The 19,283-nt window shown below is 47.3% G+C and overlaps 1 protein-coding gene across 1 annotated transcript in view; it reads left to right on the forward strand.

Annotated features, from left to right (window-relative positions):
* Nucleotides 1-15,365, forward strand: part of LOC119435027 (uncharacterized) — a gene marked incomplete at its 3' end in the record, with an annotated part of 73,829 nt that extends 58,464 nt beyond the window's left edge. The window contains exons 4-5 of the mRNA XM_049659672.1: nt 3,008-3,322; nt 15,264-15,365. Of these exons, the coding sequence (XP_049515629.1) occupies nt 3,008-3,322; nt 15,264-15,365 (417 nt within the window). The remainder of the gene's footprint in view (nt 1-3,007; nt 3,323-15,263) is intronic.
* Nucleotides 15,366-19,283: the final 3,918 nt, after the last annotated feature.

A 19,283-nucleotide genomic window follows, 5' to 3' on the forward strand; every position in this document is an offset into this window, starting at 1 on the left:
ACTACACCTGGGCATACCGTGCACAGGCATTAAAGACCGTCACAGTACCCACTACGATCGGGAATGAGCACGAATGACCATCGGCGTACGAGCACCACGCTACAAATATATTCGTCTAGAAATTGAGCTATATAACGTAACAACCTGAGATCCGCAAGATATCTGCTGAGAAATCAGAGAAAATCACTATGCTTAGCTTGCCACGTACACAACAGCCGCTCTCCCCAGAAGAAGCACTGCGTTCTTTAGTCCCAAATAACCAGTAGCGAAAAAAGAAACTGAGAAGAAAAAAAAAGAAACAAGAGACACGCACGATGTGTGCTTCCCATGATAAAGTAAAATAGGTGGTTTACATGACGATTTGTAGCTAATGTAAGACTATTCGCGGGGAAGCATCTTCGTCAGTCCTTAAAATAGGGGTACTACTCGCATAGACTGCGCCGATCAAAACGTCAAAGCCTATGCGACGCGCGCTCGCAAACCATAGGCTACTCAGACAGCATCGGTGCAGTGCTTAGTTCGTGAGCCAACGTAGGTACGTGAGCGAGGCTCAGAGAATACTTTCTTATTTAAATGAAAAACACGGTGCGATAGTCTAAACTTTCTTTACACTTACCTCGCAAATGTAGGAGCTATCTGTTGCCTTCCTCGGGCTTCCCATCTCTTCCTTCGCTCTGGGTCCCGGGGGAAGCGTAAACAACGAAGCCCTTTACGCGTCGATCTGGTGCACTTGGGAACACAACAGCCCGTCATGTCGACTCGATGCACTTGACGAGCTTGTCATTCATGCGGCTGAACACTGTCCAGCAAGTAGAAGCGTCAGCGAAGCATCCGCGCGCACTGTGTCTCGAACTAAGCGCCGGCACCAAGCAATCGCAACCGCTCGCTGTGATTCAAGATGGCGTCGCAGCGAGAAAGCGGCGGCGCGGGGGCGGTCATAGGATGGCACCACCCTGAACGGCGGCGCTGGTATCGAGGCACCCTAACCCAGCAGAAGACACAGCTCTGACGGAACGCATCGGTACGGCTCTCTGAACGCGAGAGAACCGGCTCCCTTTCTCCAAAAGAACCGCCGCTCATTTTTACTGAACCGCTGCTCACTCGCTCTTTAAAAAAGTTGTCGCAGTTTCACCCGAAAGGCGAAGCATCAATTGCGATAGCAACTTAGTAGAGAGCTATACGGAGTAAGGATAGTAGTTTTATCCGCTGTACAAACTTGGACATGCAGCAGCACCGGCAACACACAGCACTGTTGTCGACGCCGTCGGCTTTTTGCCCGCGTTCGCACAAAATGCGTGCGGCGTTGGTGACTGTTGCCGGAGCCTCTGATATAAATAGGCACTTGGTGCTGCAGCTAAACGTCGCTTCTCTTCCCTCCCCCTCCCCCCCACGGCCTTTCGTGCGTCCGAAGAAGGCGCGTTTGCTCTACATATATGGTGATTGTAAAGGAGGTAAGAGACGCCTACTTCTGCAGCCCTTAACGCACGGCGCAGAACGCGCGTTGGTTCTCCGCCGTGGGTTCACTCCGCGTGAAAGTGCGCGTCCCTCGCGCCCTTTCACTCGCACATACAGCGTTCGGCGGCGCGCGGCGATGATGATCATCATCATCGCGCGGCGACGATTTCATCTCCATTGACGTCATACGGAACCTCACGGCGACGGCGACGGCGACGCCGATGGCAGAAATCTGCTTTGGAGTGTCCATATAATTGCTATCGCAATAAAAGAGCCGCTCAGAAGATCCGGCTCACTCCTGAGCGACCCATCTCTAGTCGTTATGGCTTCATGATCGTTCCACTGTCGTCATTCTAACTTCGCAATCTGACTTTAGTGATGTCGTCGTCGTCGTCACACCATCGCCGTCACGCAGTCGTCGTGATACCATTGTGGCCTTGCCGTTGTCGTCATGCTGTCATTTTACCCTCGTCATCCCTTCAGTAACGTCGTGTTGCTATTATTGCGATAGCAATTATATGGACACTCCAAAGCAGATTTCTGCCGTCGGCGTCGCCGTCGCCGTTGCCGTCGCCTGAAGTTCCGTATGACGTCAATGGAGCGCCGCGCGCCGCCGAACGCTGTATGTGCGAGTGAAAGGGCGCGAGGGACGCGCACTTTCACGCGGAGTGAACCCACGGCGGAGAACCAACGCGCGTTCTGCGCCGTGCGTTAAGGGCTGCAGAAGTAGGCGTCTCTTACCTCCTTTACAATCACCATATATGTAGAGCAAACGCGCCTTCTTCGGACGCACGAAAGGCCGTGGGGGGGAGGGGGAGGGAAGAGAAGCGACGTTTAGCTGCAGCACCAAGTGCCTATTTATATCAGAGGCTCCGGCAACAGTCACCAACGCCGCACGCATTTTGAGCGAACGCGGGCAAAACGCCGACAGGCGTCGACAACAGTTCTGCGTGTTGCCGGTGCTTCTGCATGTCCAAGTTTATACGGCTGATAAAGCTGCTATCATTACTCCGTATAGCTCTCTTCAAATTTGCTATCGCAATTTTTTATGCTTCGCCTTTCAGGTGAAACTGCGACAACTTTTTTTCTTTGTTATTGTGCTAGCGCTATATTTAGGTCAGCCTACTGTTTTCTAATACGTTGTACGTGGGTACAAGGCAATAACTGCGATGGAATCAGGAAGTGTTACGTTTGCCTGTCTGTATGACACCAGCAGAGAAAACTCCGCGACCAGTGGAGCCCTAAAAGTATTTGCCATTGCCATTTGTGTTGTAGAAACCTTACCTAAATGCGGGAATGACGAGGAAAAGCATACACAAACGCTAGAATCGCTACTTGGTTGTCGTCATGAAGCATTTTTTGTGGTTGCTAAGACGTACTGTTCGCTTATTTCCGACAACGCCCTCAAACATTTTTACTTCCGGCGTGTCTGCGAGGAGAACTTTGTTTGTGAAGCCTGCACGTGCTGAAGCGCATGTCTTTTCCTCACTTTTGTGTGCGACGTTTTACCAGCGACGTTTGTTTAAATGGAAGCGTGCCGTTTCTCCTGCAGAGGTACCTGCCGCGCGCGGTGAACGCGGCGCGGTTCGCCAAGAACGCGCACCTGTCTCGCGTGCTGCAGCTCGTGAACGAGACGGCCGAGTCGCTGAGCGTGGTGCGCGCCCACGGTGCGACGCGGCGCTTCCTGGCGCGCTTCTGCCGCCTGGCGGACGCCAACCTGCGGCTGTGCCTAGCCAGCGTGGGCTGCGTGCGGCTCACGCGGGCCTTCGGCTCCACCTGTGGACTCGCTGTGGTGCTGGCCACGCTCGCCTTCGCCATCGGCGAGGATCCCAGCACCGCGGGACTCGTTCTCAACTCCTCTCTGGCCGTAAGTCGCATGCAAGTAGGACGTAAGTCATATACGCAAGAGCGCCAGTGCAGACATCTTGAGGCAGTATTATGAACTGCAATAAATTGCGGACGTTCTTATGTGGCATAGAAATATTTGGAAGGAAATGAAAAACACAAATGATGGTCATTTTTGCACTATAGGTACTGAAGCAAGTGATAGGTTTTATGTAGATAAAGAAATGCATTGCCCTGACTTCACGTGATTCATACGTTATTTGGCTTATGCGGCGCATGTTAGTGTCACGTTGTATACTTATTTATTTATTTATTCATTTGTTTATTTAATATTGTGACGGTACCCGGTATATCGTTTTTCGGTTAGCGCTTAACGTCGGTTAACCTCTCTAACTATACAATGCGCTAGCCTGTGTAAATTTTTTGTTTACCATTCCAAGCATTTACGAAGATTTACTGTGATGGAATCAGAAATGGTTACGTTTGCCTGTTTGTATGACACCAGCAGAGAAAACTCCGCGAGGGTGTTTGACCTCAACCCGAAGGTGCCCCCACCTCAATAGGTGCTTGGGGCGCCACATGGGAAATGACCGCCATGGGAGCGGCCCAGACACCACTTTTTTTCCGTGCTCACGTTGGTTTCGACGGGAATTCAGGGCGCAGGCTCCTTTCCCAAGCGTATCACCCCTGAAGGAAGCCGAACGCCAGGCCGGGGTACGCTTGTACCCTTTTGAACCAGTGGGTGCCCGGCGGCGGTGGGAATCGAACCCACAGCCTCCCGCAGCCGAGGCGGGCAAGAAAGCATGGTCAAATATGGCGCTACCCATGGCTTCTGCTCCAGTGCAAAACCACCTTTTTTTCATTTTCGTGTGCTTCCCTCTGCCGCACGCCGCTGGAAACGTTTTGGAAGGGTATGGGGGCTTTCGCCGGTTGATTTGTGAACCTGCGCCCATGTTGAGTTCGCATCTGTTGTGGGTTTCGTGGATCGCCAATAATTATTAATGGCTTCTCCGCGGCAGCATGTCGTTCCCTGAAAGTCATGTAGCACTCACCAATTATATATATAGGGTGAGTAGGCCTGAGTGCGCTGCTTTGTTAATAATGCGGCCGATAAAGACACGCTGAGTTGCGTCTGCCGTCGCGGCTGCTTTTGAGTTTCTTGTCGCTCACTTCTGGCCTTGCACCTCGTCTAGTTTTATTCTTTTTCCACATTCTTCAGACATTTCGCATAAAATAAGAAGTCTTCTAGCACGCAGCTTTCCGCGTCGGATATAGCAAAGCGGTGCACTTGTTTACATCGACATCTACAGCCACAGATCATTGTTAGCGTGAAATAGTGGGGAAAAGGTGCATCGCTGATGGGAAATAATGCTGAAACGTAGCAAAACATGCATCTGCGCACATGAGCGGTGTTCTTCCAACCTGAGACGAGTCAATATGAGCGGCGAACAACTTGAGCAACGGCAACTGTGATCCGGGTACGTATATTACCGGCTGTTAATTTATTACTGATTCTGTTCTTCTTTCTGGGGTTTCACGTGCCAAAACCATTTCTGTTTATGAGGCACGCTTTAGTAGAGGGCTCCGGATTATTTTGATTGCCCGGGGTTATTTAACGTACACTACAACGTAAGCACACGGGCGTTTTTGCATTTCGCCTCTATCGAAATGTGGCCGCCTCGGCCTATTACTGATTCTCGCTTTTCCTTAAGTTCATCATACTTACAGTTAGCGTGCGTCATAAAGCATTATTGCAGAGAAGACTGTGCTCGCATAAGCGCTCATTTAAAGGCCGTGTTGTTCTCCCGCGAAAACGAGGATGACATCGCTGACACCGAGGGTATACAGGGTGTTTCATTTTAGCCGCACCAAATTTTTTAAAATTGCCTGTGACAGATAGCACAATTATGATCCTTGATCTAAACTACTCGATGAGGTGCCCATTACTTCCACGAAAGATCAAAATGCCTAATTGAATAATTAACATAATTATGATAATTAACCTTTTATTTATCATTTTACGGCACATATTTCAATATAGGAATTATAGCCGCTGAGTTCGGAAGGCGTATCCACTTGGAACGAATTCTGAGGACTGAACCAGTTTTGAGATATTAATTTTCAACGTGTCCGACGAAATGCATTGGTGTTCCAGTTACTTTTGTGCTTCAATGCATAAAACAGCGTTTTATGCATTGACGTTGCATTGACGTAGCATTGCATTATGAATTACCATTGACATTGACAGCTGTCGCTGCTCGTGTATGGTTCGATGGTGTACGAACACATCAAGACGAAGTGAGCCATGCGACGTGAAATTCTACCGCATCGCTAAAGACAACAGGTGAGCACTTTGCAGTTTACTTCCCGGTTTTTATTTGGGATATTAATTGTGCGCAGTCGTACAAGGCTGTCCGGTGGTGAGGCAGGAGCTAGCTGATTAGAAAACACCACAACGATGCAGTAAATCGTTATGCTACAAGCAGCGAACATAAAACTCCTGATAAATATAGTACCACCTCTGCGTATCGCAAGGAACACGTGTGTAGGTATGCGCTTTGCACTTATTTCTAGCCAATTGGTCGCCATCGTTTAAAGATGCGTTTCTGAGAATTAAGGTTCATATAGCACAACTAGTACTCTGCCGCAACGCGAAACGAGCTCAGTTTTGTATGTTCCAACTGCGATGTTATAATTTATGATCTTCACGGTTCTTCAGGATGAAAGCGTTCTTAAACTATGCTGGAAGGACGGACCTAATGGGTTTGCCCAGAGATAAGGCCAACAGTCGCAGGATGTGCTCGGCCCACTTCACGGAGGTGGATTTCATGGACCGAGCGACAAGCAGGCCGGGAGAAGCTATTCTGCGTATTGGCCATTAGAGCAATTACAATAAATGTTTTTTTACATGTGCGTACACGAAGCACCATCCGCGTTTTGTGGCATTCTGTGTATAGAGTGATGCACGGTCTGCTCCAATTCTGGTTTTCGCCAACGAACACAATAAAGTGTGACCAAAGAGCTGTTTTGTTGTAAGTGGAATTATTTTTTAAAATATATTTTGGGTGTACATGCTTGCTTGATCGTAAGAATGAACGGGATTGCTTGCATGAAAGCGCCCAAAGAACCCACTGCGCACAAGCACGAATGCACGGTGTAACGCCTGGCACGGCCAGACGGGAGAGGAACGAGCGCTTCGGTCCGGCGGTGCGTCTGATAATGCCCGCGACAAAGAAAAAAAAAAGATCGCGCTGCTGACAGCTAAAGAAATAAAATTTAAAAAGCACTGCGCGAAGCATGAGGGGAGGGGATGCGAGACATGCTAGAGGGATAGGAAAGTCATGAGGGAAATGACAAGCGGGCGGAGCCAACGTTATCATAAAAAAGGAAGAAAAAAAAGTGCTATAGCGGAAGCAGGAGAGTAAAAGAAAATCGCGCCGCTTTTCTTTTAACAGCGAAGCTGTTTTAAGCAGCCTACCAAGAAAGAAACTTTCTTGCTGAAGCGGGATTCGCACCCGCGTACCCCAGGTACCAAAGCGAGCGTCGTAATCACTGGGCTATAGAGCCACTTTTTTTTTATTGCCGGTATTTGATGACTTGACAGAAACAAACTCATGTGCACGCATTCAAATATCACATTTGGAAGCAATTATACAGGATGCAAGAAAAAAAAAAGGAAGGGAAAAACATACAAGCCACCCGCCCGTCCATGTTGGACCGGCGTTGTCACATTAAAATTCCTTCATGGCTGTCAAAGGTTCTAGCCTTGACAGCCAATCCGGCACACACTCTTGCATTTTCTGTGCTTCAATAAATCTTGCAATACATTCTTTGAAATAAATACGTGCGGGCGAACCATATGATTGCGTTCGAGCGTCGTCGTCTTCGTCCACAGCTGGCGCGTCCGTACGCTCGTGCTCTGCGAGGTGAAGGGGTTTTGCGCGCTATAAGAGCGAGAAAGAGAGAGACACATTCACGGAGGGGGTCTCCTGGAACGCAGTGTCAGTGTTGCAAGCTGCGCTATGCAACGCCCAGTGAAGGCCGTAAGCCCGAGACGCGCGAGAAGAAATCATCATCATCATGAATAATAAGCTGAAAAGTTCGCGCGAACTTCCGGAAAATGCTGGGCTACGATCGCCCAGTTTCGCTGTTTCGCGAAAGCTTAACTAAAAGGTTAAGCTTTTTTTTTCGCCGTGGTAATACCGTCATCTGTCCGCTAGGGCCTAACTGAAGTGCGCCTTGGCACTATAGCGTCGACTGAGCATTTGCTATACGCGAACCAATGGGAGGTATTGGAAGATTCACGCCCCGGGTACGACAACTCGCGCTCGTCGGTTGCGTCTTGTAGTATGATAAAATGGTCTCAGCAACACACTGTGCTGAATAGTCGGCCAGTCGTTACCGTGAGCATCTTGTCCGTCTTGTATCGACCCAGTGAGTTACCACGCCGTAAACGATTACGTGAAGTCAGGCACGCGCTGCCACCACCAGCAAGTGAGGGCCGGCGCTGCAAGGAGACTCCGTCAGCAACGTGACGTTTTTAGGTCTCGCCCAAGTGTAACGCAAGGGTACTTTAAATTTGTAAGCCATCAATGAAAGGCGGCAGCTATATGGGCACCGTTCACTGTTCAGATGGCGCTATATTTCATGTTTCGCCCCAGTATTGCCGACGCCGGCCGCTAGAGAGGCGATGAAAATAAAGTCCCTATATAAGAAAAGTACCGCCATCTACTCTTTCTTCTGCTGCCTCCTCTCCTAAAGCGCTTGCTTTTTTCTTTACTTTTTCCTTGCGAAAGCCAAGTCGACGGTGGCGCACCTAGAAAGTCCACGTTGAAGCTTTTAGGCCGGGCGTGCGCCGCCGCCGCCGCCGGCGACTGCGGCTGCGCAGAGGGCTTTCAACATGGCTCTGAGGCGGAAAAAAAAGAAAATATAAAGAAGTGAAAAGCGCGCGCTATCATCGTCCAATCGGAGATACAGGAGAGAGAGAAGCGGCGTTTATTTATCAAAGGATGGCGGTACTTTTCTTTTATAGGGACTTTAGATGAAAATGATACACCATTCCAAACGACAACAGCTTCCTTATCGTCGGTCGTTTGAGAGCTATGCCCTGCGCTTTGACGATATCAAGCTCACAATTGTTCCAGCTGCTCATATCGATTGCGAACGCGTGCTATCATGTGCAGCGCATGCGCACTTTGATATTTTCACAACTCGGACAGTCTTCTTTCGTGATAAGCGATCGAAAGTATCACGGCGAATGTATACAGCGTCTCTCCAGTTTTGATGGTTTTGCCACTGGCCGTCCCAAAGCTTCACTTGTAGATGGCGCATAGATCGCGCGCAAACTAAAGTCCCTACATAAGAAAAGTACCGCCATCTACTCTTTCCTCCGCCGCCTCCTCTCCTAAAGCGCTTGCTTTTTTCTTTACTTTTTGCTTGCGAAAGCCAGGTCGATGGTGGCGCACCTAGAAATTTCACGTTGAAGCTTTCAGGCCGGGCTCGCGCCGCCGCCGCCGCCGGCGACTGCGGCTGCGCAGAGGACTTTCAACATGGCTCCGAGGCGGAAAAAAAAGAAAATATAAAGAAGTGAAAAGCGCGTGCTATCATCGTCCAATCGGAGATACAGGAGAGAGAGAAGCGGCGTTTAGCAAAGGATGGCGGTACTTTTCCTATATAGGGATTTTAGCGCAAACTATATACGCGGTTCCCTGTGCAGCCCGGACGAAGCCCTCGCCGCTTTCTGTTTTAAAGCGGAGTCTTATGCCACGTACACACTAGCGGAAAAACGCGCGCGGCGCGCCGCCAGCGGCAAGATGCGCGCCGCGAAAGCAGCCGCGAAACGGGTTTTTGTTGCCGCGGCAGGGATCGCTCCTGGACCGATTTTTTGCGGTTTGCCGCGTGCCGCGGATGAAGGAGACCAATGAGAGCGGCCCGCTTCCGTGACGTGAACGCGGGAAACTGGTGCCATGCGGACCCGCCCGACCGCTTGTTTCTCGTTTCGCACTATCATCTGCACGCGTGAGCTCCCGGATAGTTCGAGAAGGGGAGAGGAGTCTAGTCTTTCACGTGATTGCCGCAGCGGCGCTCCGCCGGTTGGTGTGGCCGCCCTGCTGCTGCTGCGTTGTGCCGCCGGCGGCGCGCCGCGCGCGTTTTGCCGCTAGTGTGTACGTGCCATTACGCTACGCTCGTTTTCGGTGCCGCACTGACGTCGAGCTACTTGTGGAGTTTCAACGCGGTACACGGCACGAGCGGTTGCGCGCGTGTACGCGCATCCGAGCGCTTCTTTCTTTTTATTTTATTTCTTTTTTGGGGGGCCTTTCCCCCGAGATGGGGCTCCGCGTCCGCGCGCGCGACCCTTGTAAAACGTTTCGGGACTAATCCACCTGGGGCGCATGCGCCGTTGGGCCGCGGAAAAGGCGGATTGTGAGGTGGCTGCGCTCTCGCAATCGTTGATCGCCTTTAATCAACCTTTGGCCTGTACACGTGAGGGTTGTGCGTGGTTTTCCCACCCAAATTGTAACACCGTTCAGAAGGTTTTTCGTCCGTAATGCTGACACGACATGTCGGCACAAAAACGGCATGTGGGTACTCTTGCCTTAGACAAGCCAACACGTTCGCCGCGTGATGCACACTTGGAGTGATCAGCAAGGCAAATCTCATGCGAGAGTCAGCGCTTCGACATCAGTCTTCTTCACGGCTACAGCTGCTTTCATCTTTAATGCGAGACTTTCTAGGTGAACCCTCCGAGAAAATTTTTCACTGACTGTGCACAGTCAGGTAATCATATAATTCACACGGCATGAAATATATCAGAGAGAGTTCGGAATGCTTAACCAAGCCTGAAAATGAACGAGGCAGTCTTGTAGGCCGTTCATTAGCTCGACATGTCAGACATATTTCAGCTGACTGTGCTCATGGATTTTATTAAATACACCACTGCCGTTGAAATCAACGTGCGGTGTGACAGTCTTGCATACTAGCAATTTATGGAATCATGCACTAATGGGAAGTCAGACAAAGCAGATGACATACGTTCTCGACACGAGTGAAAATTGCTGATCGATGTTGATCGTCTATAGTTTTAGGAATTGCAATAATCCACTTCCAACACTCTTCACGCCGAGGATATTGCTGCACTGCGACATTAAAGCCATTTTAACGGCACATTAAGGCGAAAGCGTTAGGTGTCTGTGTTGGCGGTGACCTTGGCGAACTGCGCCGTGACGAAAAATGGCTGACGCCGCAAAGAGTAGAAACACTTCTAAAAATGCTCTGATTGAAGTCACATTTCTCAGGGAGGTTCCTGTAGACAAAGTAAATTAGTGGCTTTGAAAAGAAAATTTAGTTAATTTCGGTGGGGGTGGCAATAGAACCCGGGTTTTCGCGGTGCGAGACGAGCACGCTTCCCCGAAGCAATGTCTGCCTTTTTTTTTTCTTTATTGCCTGAACTTTCACGTAGCAAACACAAATGGCTTTTTTTTACAAAGAAAGCCATACATACTTACACATTTAAACACACTTTCGTCTCTACGGTTGCGGCTTACTACAGGTGTGCCTACTGTGTGCCTGATTGTACACGGCGCGTGGTCACAGAGATGCGTTCGTGCCACTGAACGCGAGTTCGTCGTCCTCTTCTTCCACAGCTGACTCGGATGCCGCTGATTATGCCAGCACTGCCACTCGCTCTCGCGCCACTGCTCGCGCATTCGTCGTCGTCTTCCACTAGAGCTGGCAGGCTTTCGCCTTCACGTTTTACAAACGTGCAACACTTGCTTTTTGCAATTCTGGCCAGAATAGAAGCCTGTCTTTTGTGAATGCTAAAAGACAATTTAGTTTCCAAACTTCGAAATGAATTAGAAGCGCGTTTCTGCTGCTTCAGGCCACTTCGCATCCAGAAAAAGAACTAAGACAAGCAAATATCAAAGGCATATTTGAACACTTTGATTGTGCGACCCCGCAACCCCAATAAAGCACTAGATGGCTTACTTAAAGTGCAAAAGAAAGCCTAAACAATATTTTTTGTGCGCAGGCAAAGTTTCCACTGTTTCCATGTAGTCTAATGAGGTGCCATGTCATCTGGTTTGGGCACTAATAAAGCCTACATCGCTGTTGGTTTTTATGCAGTGGTAAAAGCTTGATTTCAGTGACTTACTTCTGCTTATCTGGCTTCGTCCCAGTCGCTCTTCGTTTTAACCACTTTTGGTGCTGACTTTGTGGACCTGCCTTCCCTGCCGGTTTCGTCAGAACAATAAGGAGACTTAAAACGGTCTCTTTCCATTTTGCAGTCTATCTAACCGTCTACAGCGAGTAGAGGAAACACAGCCAAAGTTTTCCTGCTCGTCATTTCTTTACTGCTTAGCCATTCCGACTAAGCAAAAACCTGGTTAAATAAAACTCTTGGAAGAAATTCCATAAAAAGCCGGTGGATACTGGTCTCCCGAATGTAGTTACAAGCGTACATCATCAGCTTGTGCACTGTACACATAAATGAGCCTGAATGGGGGTTTTTATGGTTGAATACCTTTTTAAACTCCATCGCCCAATATATTTACTCTTTCACCGTGGAGTAAAAAAGCATAAAACCATAATTTTACCTCCATACCAAAATTATGGAGCAAAAAAACGAAATCGCCTGATATCACTCCAATTGCAAAATTGAGTTTATCAGTGTGAAAACCTCGTGCCGTGAAATGGAGCGCAAATGTATTTCCTCCGTGCATTGTAAACACAACTAACAGCCGGCATAGCTACGAGATACGGCACACGACCTTATTAAACTCCTCGGCGCCAAATCTTATTTCATCAGCGGGGACATATTCAATATAAAAACGTGAATTCATTCTCAACACTCATAGATGTACTAAAATCGGTCGTAAACGGGAGTTTTCTTTCCCTCGCGAGAAATCACATCTGTAAGTGGAGTAAAATTGAGTCTAGTGCGGCAGTCGCACAAACTAGACACAGCCGGGTCCTTTATGGCTCTGCAATTGTTTCTTCTTTGGATAATCAGCGGCCGTTTCTACAAGCCTTTGGCGTCACCATGGCAACAACGACATCTCGATGTCTTCCTCAGCACGCCGCACCCGACGGAGATTCCGACCGCCTCGTCGACGACGGCACGAAGACGCGATTTTAGGCCTAACATCAATCGACACTTCCTCTGGGCCGGGCAGCAGGCACGCCCGACAAGCCTTGTCCAGCGGAGCCAACCTCGCATCGGTCACCTCAGATGAAACATGATGAACGTGGTGCAACGATTTTTCGGGCGTGATTATCATATCTAGTGGTACCTGCATTCGCAGTTGTGAAGTTTACTTGTGCGATAATGGACGCCTTGGTCCCAGCGTGCATGAATAATAATGTTCGAGAATGGCGGGCAATGCTGCGTGAACCAGGTGAGCCTGAACGTTTCGGCCATCGCGTTACATGTTGCACGTAGCCGAGGAGGTGCCTTTAATGTGGCGCTACCGCTTTCTTTAGCAAGTCGATTCAAGTTGAGAATGCCATTAGAATACTAGAAAGTGGGCCGATTTTATTACGAAAAAATAGCGTGTCTAGGCATGGGTGTGTGTGCGGGAGGAAAGAGTGCGTGCGCACATTTCTTGAGTGTATGTGCCCGTGTGTGAACGCGTGCGTTTTTACTATGTGTGTGTACGTCGCTGCTTTTTTCGTGGAAGCTTACGCATCAAAGCTTTCATGTCTGTGTCCGTGTGCATATAGTTTTGTTGCAGCAGCGCTTGCATACACTTGCCTGTGGGGTTTTGACATCGGTCAGCCTTAAGGTAGGCACAGACGCGCCACTAATTCCAAGTAACAGCTTAATGAGGGCTAGTTGGTTCATAATTAGAGCAAAGGTATAAAGTAACAGCGCGAAGGTACAAGCACGCTCGTAATTAACATTCCGTTGGCAGTCAGCGCTGGTCTTCGTTCCTTTGTCGTCCTTGTTCCTTTCGCGCTGTTACTTTATGCCTTTGCTCTAATTCCGAAGCGGCGCGAAACACGGGGATTGCTAGCAAGTTGAGGAGGCATCCCCTCTCGTCACTCCTACACACCTTTGGCAGGTTTTGTGGACACTGGCCCCACCGGAATGCGGCGTGTCCATTGTCCTAGCGTGCCTGCGTGTTCTCCCTCTCCCGGCGAGGAAGATACCATTCAGGCACCCTAAAAGTGGTATGGTCAATGGGCGCGATGCATTGCTTGAACGTCGGTTAGGCAGTCAAATTTTCTGTACTTGTCGTTTCGGCATGTTCACTTGCTGACTTCTTTCGTCAGTGATTTAGAAAGACTCCCGCTCCATCCAATTTTGAAATACGGGATGATTTACGAACTTCTCACAAAACCACATATTGAGCGAAAACCATTTGGAAAAGTTTGTAGGTCGGCTGCCATGTTAAGCTGTTGTTATTTGTTAGTGGATTACATTTCTTGCTATAAATGTGGCTCTCCCCAAGTTAAGGAGAGCGATACTTTATATGGTTCACTTGAGTAATTAAATTGTTGTTACAGTTGGCTAAGCATCGTTCTGTCGTTCAATGTAGTCCCCGCTTCCTTTTATCAGTACATCTGCATTGTGTTGTCGTCGTGCGCGTTTGTTTAATGAATGTGAGTTATGTTGGACTCTTGGTATTCCTGATGTATGGTTCAATATACTTTATATTATTGCTAATTGATATGTATTATTCAAGTAACATGCTATTATTACGCGTAATTTTCCTAAAATGTTCTGTGTTCCTCTATGTTTTGTCGCCCGTGTGATGTTGTAATGCCTACACATAATAAAATATACTTTATACAGGTATCCAAAAAACTGCATTTTATTTTCTTTATTAAATCATACCGTGAATTGAAATTTTAATATGAAATGCATAGGCGAGAATATACTCCTGTCAAGTATTCCATTCGCTAATGGTCTAATGGTATAAAAAAAATCGTCGTGCAAACTTGCATCTTGTCATTGCCAGATACTCTCGCGTACGTGAAAGCGCAAATGCGAGCTTTTTTATTTGGGCTGAATTCGCGTTTCGATTTACGTTATTGAGCAGGATTCACTTGCCGAGAAAGGGCAATTAACTAGTTGGGTAGATAAATGCTCTTAATATACTTCAATTCTATATTAGTCTCCAGTGAAGTATTATAACTACATTAAAAATCTAACTAGGAAGTTGGAAAACAAATAAGCTACGGTAAAGGTTGTTATCGGCACAAAACATAGCACCTGCAGTACTTCATCGGTCATTAATAAGTGTCGTAAAACCACGGAACGAAAGTTTCTGCTTCAATTCATTGCAGGAAAAAAAAAGTATAAATAATGTTGCAGGATCTCGAGAAACTCTCTTCAGAAATTGATTAGTGTTTACCCAATTTGTAACACCTCAAGAACACTTTCCAGAAATTAAGTAATATTCACTCCAATTTAAACACTTAAGCACTTCGTCAAGAAATGAAGCAATATTCACTCCAGTTAGGATACCTAAAAACCCCTTCCGGAAATGAAGTAATATGCACTCCAATTGGAACACCTTAAAAACCCCTGAGATGAATGAAGTAATGTTTACTCCTATTTGAAAACTACAATACCTCTTGTGAGAGATGGCGTTCATTAAAACTCCATATGAATGGAGTATATTAAACTTTCATTCGGGAATGCGCTAGGCGACAAGGCATTTACTCCCATGTGGGATTATTTGTGTTTAGTTTGTGGGAGCTTTCATGTGAATTTTTAACCACCATACAGTCTTAACGGCATAGGAAATGAACCACTATTCTCCTCAATTGTGGTAGGCCATGATGTGGGTTGCATCGCTGGGGCCTTCGGTGTGCATATGCGCTCTTCTCCTTGCAAAACACGCTTGTGAATTCTATTGTCGAACTCTCCAATCCTCACTTTGTGCTTCCCGTTTTCCGTACTTATTTCTTCAGAAAGTTCTCGCTCGAACACCAATGATCTCAAGTTTCCCTTTCAGATCCCAATCATCATGGTTTCCTTGTGCACGGCACTGCTCGGTATCACGCAGGTTGTGGTTGCCCTCGAACGCCAGCTGGAGTACGCAGAACTTCCAGATGAGGTACGACAGTTTAATTAGCTCACTCTCATTACATACTTATGCCTGGTTTGTATATATTTTCTTTAGTAAAGACTGCATACCACCACAATATGGTCCTTGCTGTAGGGATACATAGATAGTTACAACAAGAAATGTGGATTCAGATGCACTCTAGCAGTCATATAGGGATCGATCGGGGTATTCTATTCAGAAATTGTGTCAGGAAACAAACAATATATGTGATATCGTCGCAAATTGCCCATTCTTTATTTTTGTTTAGTTCACCAATGACGCTATGTGTCCCCAGTAAGCAGCGCAGTTCTGTATAACGAAGTATCAGTGGTCAAAATAAGGTCCCTAAGTACATGTACAAATGTATGTGGTAGTTTTGTCTCATTAGTTCATGCGCTGGCATTACAATCACCATCATTTTCTCTGAATGACATTTAGTGCGTTTGAACCTTTAAAAAAACATCCCGTATATTTCATGGCTTATTCCATGCTAGGCAGGTAAACGTAGGAAAGCGTTGAGTTCAGTTACAATTTCATCAATAATACCTAAGTGAAGCGCACGAAAATTGTGCAGTGTGCAGGCAATGGAGGCGGAAAACGAATTCGTGTTTGACGATGTGCGTGAAAAAGGAGGACTGAGAAGTCTAGGCATTGCAATTGGTGGGCAAACTGCATATAAAGGGATGATCCCATAGGTGTGGTTGGCCACCGATATGAATCTGTTTTCCAGAGTGAGGATATAGTATAACACAGGCGAGCAATTTGACGACGCTTAACAGGATGAGGTAGATCTAGTTGTCACTTTAATGAAGATGTGCTGCTTGTGTAAGACTAGTCGATGGTAACGAAGCGCGCAACATATAGTTTTGATGATGATTTGAGAGTATTAGTTAAACTTGATCGATGAGGATGAAATGGGGAGCAGGCATATTCAATTTTGGGTCTTACTACTGAGGTGTAAGATAGTCGTTTTGAGATTTGTTGTGTCATGTATAACTATACTTCGAGGTGGGTGATCCAAGGTGCAATTAGTGGAATTGATATGATAAAACCAAGTGAAATGAAGGGACAGGTGAATACCTAAGTATTTATCAACTCTTTGAAGGCAGCTGCAATATTGTTACGTAGGCGACCGGTAGATATCGGACTATCTGCCGTTCATTGTAAGTGGCGGCCATGTCCAGCTCTGGCTGGCTCGTGGAGCAGTATGCCATCGTCCTGGCCTGGTCAGGGGACGTTCTGTGTTTTCCGCCTACCTGATCATGACCTTCATTTAGGGATTATGCGAGCTTCGTGAGCAGCTGATAGTGAGGCCGCTACAGCTAAGGAGCTAACTGATGTAGTTACGTCGATGCTGCAATGTTACCTCAACAGTGCTAGTGAAATTAAGTGCTGATAGGCATGGTCACTAGGAGTTGCTCTCAACAACGAAGTGTCCATCAATTTCAATTAATAAACTTTACGTTGCAAGAGCACCAAAACTGATGATGACAAATCCTTGCAGATTTTTTTTATTGGTACCTTTCTGTCGCGCGTTCTTCTCAGGCCAGGTATACTATGCACCGAAACTCGCGCCCTTATGATTACCTTTGTACACTGTAACTGGGTGCAGTAAAGTTTCTTTTGTTCATTAGGCGACATGAGCAATGTGGTGCGCCAAGATCGTTGCGTTCCGGTTCAGTTCCGATTAAGTTCCGGTTAGAGAAAAACTAACCTTTTTTCCAGTTTTTGGTTCAGGGGCGGAATTCACTAAGCGAACTTACGAACAAATTTTGGCGTAAGAAAAATGTTACCAAAACAGCATATTAAGAAAAATAAATCTGTTCGTAACTTCAGCAAGCTTGCGATGCCCCCCGCTGCAAAGACGAGTGCTGTAGCAAAAAAAGGCGTGTATGTAACGGCAGCACTGGTGCGAACTTCAGTACTTCCGCCAATAGTAAGTAAGGGTAAGCTGATGCACAAAACATAAACGGCCGTCGCAGCAGCAGCCGACGTAAGCAGAAATTTCTACAATGGGGGGGGGGGGGGGGGGGGGTAGCAGTCTTACGAACCTCATTATGTCTCGCTGCGCCTCTCAAGCAGACGTGGCTAAGCGTTCGAATGCGCTCTATCGGCCAATTGACCAGAGGCCACAACTGATAGCCGAGGACGGCGCATGCTTACATATTTGTTGAGTGCTCCGATTTGTCATCTCTAAGTGCATTGTGGATGATATCATCGCCTACTCCACGACAAGGGAAAACCACGAGGAAGATTTGTGTAAAGTACTTGAGGCGTTAAGCACCGCTAGACTGCAAATTAAGATGAAGAAACGTGAGTTTTTTTGCAATAATGTGGTTTTCCTCGGAAGGGTGTTTGATGGTAAAGTGAAAAGCACCAAGGAAGAGAGTCTTTAACGCATAAAGAAGATGGTGAAAGCGTATTATGCTCATTCCCGCCGAGTGTTTTTGGGACTGGCGGGCCATTTCCGTGTATTCATAAGAGACTATGCCAGAAAGACGAAATGTCTCACTGCACTGACCCAAAATGGGTGTGCCATTTAAGTGGTCAGAAGAATGTGAGAATTGCTACACCGAGCTTGTCTGCATCATTTCATCGGACCCTGTATTATAGCTCCCTGACTTTAAGCTGCCCTTTGAGCTATATACCGACGCATCTTATTATGGAGCAGGTGCCATATTCTACCAGCTTGATGTGACAGAACACCAAGGAAAAGAACTGAGGGTAGTAGGTTACTACTTTTGCACTTTTACGAAGACACAAGAAAATTATGCAACTACGGAGAAGGAAGCACTGGCGGTGATGATGGCCTGGCGATATTTCAGAAGCTACCAGGAAGGAAACCACTTCAAGCTGTTCACAGACAACCAGGTGTTGACGTACCTGTTAGAGCTATCGCAGCCGAAGGGCAGAATCGCTCAATGGTTTAGCGAAATACAATTCAGCTTTTACGTCATACATCGCCCGGGACAGAAAAGGTCATGATGCCGATGCCCTATCTCAACTCCACGTGCCGCACGAAACCCCAACTAGAACTTGAAACCTGTTACAGCTTAGAGAAGGCACACAGGAGATGGAAGTAAAACATGGCAAATTATACGTTCCCGAGAACGAAGTGTCGACAGTCCTGAAGCTTTGCCGCACCAGTCCGGAGTCAGGTGGGCACGACGGATTTGGGAAGACATACCACAAAATAGCCCAGCGATTCACTTGGAAAAACGTGAAAGAAGATATCACAAATTATATGAAGACTTGTCACCAGTATCAGCTTGTTAAAGCCAAGTACAAGCCTAGAGGCAACAGATATCCCCTTCTAGGTTGTTCATCTTGATTTCGCTGAAATCAAAAAGAAGGGGGAGAGAGTAAGGAAAACGCAAGCATTCCTTGTTGCCATAGACGAATGCACGCGTTTTGTCGCCCCAAAAGCTGGAAAAGAGGACGCAAACTGCGTCATATTATTGCTGGAACGAGAACTCTTCAATAACGTCAGATTCGTCGTCGCAGACAATGGCCCAGCCTTTAAAAGCGAGAAACTACGACTTTGGGCTGCGAAAACAAATATCAGCCTTCGTTTCCCAGCACCTTACCATCCGGAGGCGAATACCCCTGCAGAGCGAATGATAAGGTTCTTGAAGATGTATATATAATTACACCCCGAATTCAAAGGCGGCTGGAAATGCGCCTTAGAAGGAGCCGTAGTGCATCACAACAGACCATATACAGCCGGCCTGGGATGCAGCCTACATTTTGCGGCATTTGGCACGAGCTCATGGCTGCCAGCGGATCACGAACTGGGTTTACTGAAACTAATTAATCTGAAGGAGCATCCCAAGACTTCTCAGCAGCGACAAAGATATAGAGTGACAATGAAAAAAATTTTACCGCAGACACAGCACAAAAATGCCGGAGATTGAACCAGATTCGTGG

The sequence above is a fragment of the Dermacentor silvarum genome, unplaced genomic scaffold, assembly GCF_013339745.2.
Source record: "Dermacentor silvarum isolate Dsil-2018 unplaced genomic scaffold, BIME_Dsil_1.4 Seq384, whole genome shotgun sequence".
NCBI lineage: Eukaryota > Metazoa > Arthropoda > Arachnida > Ixodida > Ixodidae > Dermacentor > Dermacentor silvarum.